Source organism: Panulirus ornatus, chromosome 44 (assembly GCF_036320965.1).
Source record: "Panulirus ornatus isolate Po-2019 chromosome 44, ASM3632096v1, whole genome shotgun sequence".
NCBI lineage: Eukaryota > Metazoa > Arthropoda > Malacostraca > Decapoda > Palinuridae > Panulirus > Panulirus ornatus.
The window spans coordinates 175,189-182,547 of record NC_092267.1 but is presented as its reverse complement, the minus strand read 5'-3'; the positions used below and the strand labels follow the sequence as shown (position 1 = coordinate 182,547).

At 44.8% G+C, this 7,359-nt stretch overlaps 1 protein-coding gene across 1 annotated transcript in view; it reads right to left on the bottom strand.

The window, feature by feature from the left end:
* LOC139762789 (isocitrate dehydrogenase [NAD] subunit beta, mitochondrial-like) overlaps window positions 1-4,186 on the bottom strand; it is a 24,266-nt gene extending 20,080 nt beyond the window's left edge. Inside the window, exon 1 of the mRNA XM_071687944.1 lies at window positions 4,076-4,186. Within this exon, the coding sequence (XP_071544045.1) occupies window positions 4,076-4,186 (111 nt within the window). The remainder of the gene's footprint in view (window positions 1-4,075) is intronic.
* Window positions 4,187-7,359: the final 3,173 nt, after the last annotated feature.

The window sequence follows — 7,359 nt, the reverse complement described above, 5'->3', positions numbered from 1 at the left end:
GCGTTGTCTGCCAGGGTGGCACACCCTAGCCCAGTATCTGAGGGGCTGTCAACCACCCCTCGCTGACATAATGTGGAACTGCAGGTAAGATGCATTGATGTTTCTCCCTCTTGCTGGAACCAGAATCATTTTCTGGTCTTCCATCCGAAAATGAAAATTCTCAAAGTGTTTATGTTTCCTATGGCAAATGAAAAACGGGGATTCCCATACAGTTTGTCTCCATGTTTCAGAGTATATCACACTGCTTTGCACACTGTATAATGGCACGCTCAGACTTCTTATCAATTCAAATCTAAATGTAAGAAAAAGATACAAGAGTGTACTTTCTTAAATTCATCTGAGAAAAAGGTATATATATATATATATATATATATATATATATATATATATATATATATATATATATATATATATATATATATATATATATATATATATATATATATATATATATATATATATATATATATATATATATATATATATATATATATATATATATATATATATATATATATATATATATATATATATATATATATATATATATATATATATATATATATATATATATATATATATATATATATATATACAAAATGACAAGCATGCGAAGGAGAGGATGTCGGATTTGAAAGTGCTGAGAGGGCAACTGGTGAGATGTATGAATATTTCTTGGAATGGGCGAGTTTTGGGAACCAGAGGAAATGGCATGGGCGGGAGGAAAGTGGCGAGAGTGAGAGATCTTGGAAAAAATTAGGTAAACAGTGGCATATACCGAGGGTGAGGGGAACAAATGGCGTGCGGTTGGAGTGGAAGGTATTCAGCACCGCAGAGCCAACGTGTGCGTTATGTGTTGTATGTAGACGGTGGGATGTGGGCGTATAAGAGAGGGTAGTGAACGGTGGCATGAGGATATTGCGTTGCTAGTAAAAGGGGAGAAAGGTGTTATGGTTGGCATCTTCAAGGAAGGAGTGCAAGTTAATGGGAAATGTACGTCAGAAAGCAGTTGCAGGCCAAAAGTATCTGGAAAGAGATCTCACCGGTTGTGAAGGCAAAGAGATGGAGTGAAAAAGGTCTTAGGTCATCGAGACCTGAACTTTTAGGAGGGTGATGAGCGTGCATAGGATAAAGCGAGCTGGAGAGATGTGACAGACAGGGGACGACGTGCTGCTGATAGTGGGCACAATCAAGATACAAAAGCGGTCTGGTGAAACCACAAATTGTTCTATGGAAACTGGCCGTGGGCAGTGGGCTTTGGTTTCAGTGCACTATACACGACAGCTAAAGTGTGGACAAGAGCAAGTGAGAACGATCTTCATCTGTTCCTGTCGCTACACCACGAACTCGGGAAACGGCAAACAAGTATGAAAAACGTTAAAATCAAACTGGATTACTGGAATTCTTCTAGAACTCCAGTCACTGATCACAGAGAACCCTGATTAAACGGAACATAGTTAATCTTCATTTTCCTTCGCATTTCACACGAAGTGTCGTCAGGAGGGTGAGGGGGGAGGTCACACAGCCATGCCATCCTCTCGTCTGGGAGACGCAAGCAGCGTCACTGGACTACGTGCTGTTTGTGTGCGTGGGTGAGCGAGCCTCAGCGGTCCACTGAACACGAGAGAGAGAGAGAGAGAGAGAGAGAGAGAGAGAGAGAGAGAGAGAGAGAGAGAGAGAGAGAGAGAGAGAGAGAGATGCACACAGTGAACAACGTTTAGCTTAGCTCAGTGATTCTCTTCAAAAAAATATAAAAACAAAAGGCAAATCATAAATATATACAGAACCCCCAAGTTTGCCGCGGGTATATGAATAAGGCAACAAAAACGCGCTTCCAAAAAATCCCTCTAAACTCATCAGAAAGACGTACACCCGTGCACTTGTACACACTGCACACCCTTACATCTATACACACTGCACACCCATGCACCTCTTAACACCTGTACACACTGCACACCCTTACACCTCTTAACACCTGTACACACTGCACACCCGTGCACCTATACGCTTTGCACACTCTTACACCTGTACACACTGCACACCCGTGCATCTATACACAATGCACACCCTTACACCTGTACACACTGCACACCCGTGCACCTATACACAGTGCACACCCTTACACTTGTATATATTGCACAACTGTACACCTGTGCACACCCGTATACCTGTACATACTGCACACCCGTACACCTGTATACACTGCACACCCGTACACCTGTATACACTGCACAATCGTACACCTGTGCACATCCGTACATCTGTACACACTGCACATCTGTACACCTGTACACACTGCACATCCGTATACCTGTAAACACTACACACCCGTACACCTGTATACACTGCACAACCGTACACCTGTGCACATACGTTCACCTGTACACACTGCACACCCATACACCTGTATACACTGCAGAGCCGTACACTTGTGCACATCCGTACACGTATACACACTGCACACCCGTACACCTGTATACACTGCACAACCGTACACCTGTACACATTGCACACCCGTGCACCTGTATACACTACACAACCGTCCACCTACGCACATCCGTACACCTGTACACACTGCACACCCATACATCTGTGCACACTGTACACCCGCACACCTGTACACAATTCAGTCTTCTCTTCCATCCTCCATCCTACCCAACCAAACAACTTTATCACAAAAAAGAATAGTTCTCTTACAACGTCTTTGATACAATTAAAAGCAAAGACACAATCAAATCCGTTTCAGTGTAAGGGATAACAATTTTATCAAGAGCGATGTAAAATCCTAGATTATCGCCACACAGTGACTCACTTTGGCTGATACGCTTGTACTCACATGTCGTCGAATTGGTTATAATGTTATCTTAGACGTATTCACCCGAGGCCGATGAACATTTCAAGAATATAAAAGACGTTGGTGAGTGAGCTTAAGGGCAGACGCTCTCCATCTTATGATGTCAGGGCATGAGAAATGATCCATAAGCCATTCACTTATCTATAACTAACTCAGGACCAACTTATGATGGAGGAGTCCTGGTGTCGCCCAAGGACGTCCTAAAAGGCCCCTTCAGCCCAAGGCTGCACTACTCCTAGTGGCAGGGAAATGTAGACTACTTTGAAGTGAAGAGCTCTTTGACGAAACTGTACTTCCAGCGTTTACAGCCTCGCTCAAAGGTGACCCTTCCATTCGCTATGTAACCCCGAGCAGGCAGAGTCCGGTAACATCGAGATAGGGAATCAAACCAGTCCCAGAAACAGGATTACACGTCGAGGACATGCAACACACAGACACCACATATGTGCAGTAACAGGACACAGGGTATTCAATCCCATTAAAGTTTTTCTTACACTTTCACGTCATTCAGGTATTTTTATATAAGACTTTAGATTCTTCTCCTTAGCGTTGGTGTGAGTCCTGGCTGCTGCGCATCGTACTTATAGATTCCCTCCTTTCCCTCGGTCATAATGCCGATGGCACGGGCCGTAGGATCTATTCGCCCCCATCACCCAAGCCCGGTAATGCAATTGGTTCCAGCCAGTGAAAAATCCTACGAGTAATTTGCTCGGTGTTGTAATTGGATCCTGACGAGGGTATAAGCCTACGATGGCTCTCGGGTCGTTCTGATGATGTGTTAATGAAATGAATCACATTTTTCCAGTTATATCAAACGAGAGAAAATTTCCATTAAAAAAAGACGAGAATAATTTGATAACGTTTCGTTCCTAGTGATGATTACAGGTCAACGGAGCAGCGCAGCTTATACAGGATGTGTGTCTTTGGGCTAGGGATTTCGTTTCATGGCTTGGGTCGTCCCTCGGGGCCAGGATGTCCTCCTTGTGGCTAGGGTTATGGCAGGCTAAGCCATCCCTCGGGGCTGGAGAGCACTCCTTGTGGCTAGGGTTGTGATAGGCTTAGTCGCCCCTTGGTAGATGAGGAACCTCCCCTGTGGTAGGCTGGATCGTCCTGGGGACTGGAAAAATTTCCCTTGTGGCCATGGCTGGGGCAGGCTGGGTAGTCCCTGGTGTGGGCGGGGAGCCTCTCTTGTGACAAGGGTTGTGACAGCCTAGGTTGTACCTGGGGGTTAGGAGCTTCCTTTGTGGCAAGAGATGTGGTAGCCTTAGTCATCCCTAGGTCTCGAGAACCTTCCTTTTTAGCTAGGGTTGTGGTAGGCTCAAGATGAAGCATGACGAGGCGAATGGAGTGGATGGGTCATGGTGAGGTGACTGAAGAATGGAGGATTGCTTGTATAGTGCTGTATAAGGGCAACGGGAACTTAAGTGAATGTTCGAATTGCAGGGATGTAAGTCTATTGAATATACTTGGTAAGTCACAAGAACAATGATAATTGCGAGGGTGGTGTGGCTTTAGAAGTCGTAGAAGATGTTTTATCCGGTGTCTGCTTTGAAGAATTTGTGGAAGAAATACCTTAAAAGAAAGAGTATGTATGTGGCATTTGTGGATCTGAGGAAAGCGTAAAACAGGGCAGACAGAGATGCTTTGGGGAAAGTGTCACGAACATATTGTGTGGGAGGAAAGCTACTGTAAGCAGTGAAGAGATCTGATCAAGAGAATAAGACGTGTGTGCGAGCTGCTGGAGAGGAGGGTGAGTGGTGCCAAGCAAAGATGAGTACGAGTCAAGGGTGTGTGATATCACCGTGGCTGTTTAATCTATTTTTTGGGTAGGGTGGTAAGATAACTAATAAGACCTCCGCTATGCGTTCAGCTCAGCTGGAGACATCCCGGCCGGCAAAATAGTACTGGTCCTATGAAAAGCCAGTGTTAAGAGCTCAGTACAGAAAATCAACAAACCAACCCATAGATGTACGAATGTTGGGGTGTCTGTGAAAGAGGGTTAGCTCGTAGGACGAGACTATTTGAAAAGGATTGAGATAAAATTGTGATACGAATTCCCTACGGGGAACAGGATTAGTGCGTCCACTATGTATTTCCAACGCCTTTATGCATTCCGTCGACAAAGCACCGCTGCTGTGCGAAGGACCAGATTCTGCTGCCATGTATTAAAACTAAACGACAGAACATCCGGAATGAATTTATGGGTCACAGAAGCTCCCTTGGGATCATTAGCATATCATCATATATCACGATAAATCATCGCCTGGTTTGAGATGCATGAATGATCCACGCAGGCTCTCAACCATCATTCAATTACCAGTCGCTCGTCTAGCCGTTTAATGAACTCAGTTAAGCGGCGTCTAATTACTCTTTTTTCTAACAGATTCTTCTGTTTTTTACCTTCCTTTTTTAACTCTCCAGGAAAGGGTCGTTTAAAAGTCTTATATGAAGTGGATAACATGTGTTTGAAAAATCAGGATCACTGCTTACTGATTTACAGAAAAGAGCTTTGTGTTTACCCCGGCAATATTTGCGTATTTTGCATAATCCGCGAAACATCCATTTCCTTTGTGATATTTTTGTAGTGAAATTAATTTTCTGCCACATCCAGGCACCTTTAATGCACGTGGTTGAATTACTCTCTCTCTCTCTCTCTCTCTCTCTCTCTCTCTCTCTCTCTCTCTCTCTCTCTCTCTCTCTCTCTCTCTCTCTCTCTCTCTCTCTCTCTCTCTCTTTCTCTCTCTCTCTCTCCACTTCTCTTACACAGTTTCTCTCTCTCTCTCTCCCTCCGTGATTTTGGGAACGGGAAAAATGTATAGATGTTTTGCAGTCCAAGCGCTGGGACGTGTCTCGAGTCGACACAAAATATGTGGAAACGATAGTTAGGAGAAAAGAAAAAAATATGGCGAGTGAACCAAGGTGTTCCAGCTTAGTTTATCGTCCAGAGTACCACCGAGAGGCCTGGGTTAGTAATCACCTTGTAGGGGAACTGGGCTTAATGAGACAATAGGCTCTGGGGGCGTGGTTGAAATCAACGTTGATGGGCGTGACGTACGGTCATAGTTCTGCTCGTGTGACGTGGTTGGCGGCGCTCCAGTTCTGGAAGTTGTCAAGGATGCGCTGGGGTCGGAGGAGCGGTGGATCAGGAACCCCCTATTGTCGACGATACTATACGTGATAGACTCGTCTGGGTACATCCACAAAGTGGGACCAGCAGCCATCGAAAAAATCATTTTGAAGGAATGGGATACACGAGATTCCCATCACTACGGGACACTGTAGGTGAGGGGGGGCTGGAAGGAGATTGGCTCCTGTGTGCTGTACAACCAGATGAAGCTCACACAGGAAGTCTGCAGGTCATGGAATGAGACCTCTGCAATCAAACATTGAAGGCAGTTGTTGTTCAAGATTCGCCAGGGCTTAACCTGGTACGGGCCCCTTTGTCTCTTGATTGCCTGTCCCCTTTCGCTGGACCCTGATGGCTACGTTGGTAATCAGCATGAAGCGGGCTTACTCTGAAGCATTAGCGAGGTTAAGGTGGGCGAAACCAACACATGTCGAGCGTCTACCTGGGCTGAGAGCAACGCAGTCTACATGAAGCTTATCAAGCAAGTAATAGTAGAAGAGGACCTGTTGTTATCAATGGTAGAGGAGGTCCTGTTGTTATCAACTGTAGAAGAGGTCCTGTTGTTATCAATGGTAGAGGAGGTCCTGTTGTTATCAACTGTAGAAGAGGTCCTGTTGTTATCAATGGTAGAGGAGGTCCTGTTGTTATCAACTGTAGAAGAGGTCCTGTTGTTATCAATGGTAGAGGAGGTCCTGTTGTTATCAACTGTAGAAGAGGTCCTGTTGTTATCACTGGTAGAGGAGGTTCTGTTGCTTCCAATCTGCTGACGGTCCAAGGAACTTGCGTTATCTGTATAAACACAAACACAAAACGTTTACATAGTAGGACGAGGATCTCCTTGAGATATTGTGCGCTCTATGAAGTCGTTACGGGAGGGTCATAGGAAATGCTCCAATCACTATGGCGATCTTGCTGCTAGGAAAAATAATAAAGACACTGACGCTGGAGGCTGAGGCCTTGGCTAACTCAGAGAAGAATTCCTTGTAGAGTTTCAAAGGAAAAACAGTAAATAGAGAGGACGACTTTTCTTTGAGGCTGTACAATAATCCGTCGACTTCAAATTCTTGTACTGACTTCAGGATATTGAGGTTAGAAGGTTGGCCTGTAAGCAGGTATTGCCAAGGTTAAGGGGGAGTCTGTGCGGTGGAGAAGTAGGGGTTGATAATCTAAGCCGCTCCTTCGTTGGAGAGGTGGTTCACGCAGGGAAGGGAGGTCGTCTACCTCCTCAGATCGCTCAGCTGTGCCAGTTCAACAATAAACCAATATTCTGGTAATTACAAGTAAAGGGAGAGTTTCCATGGCAACGGCCTGACCAGTGTCGTAGTGACCGTTTGTTCCCATTTTCTCTAACAGAAACAAAACGGCATCGAAAATCCTA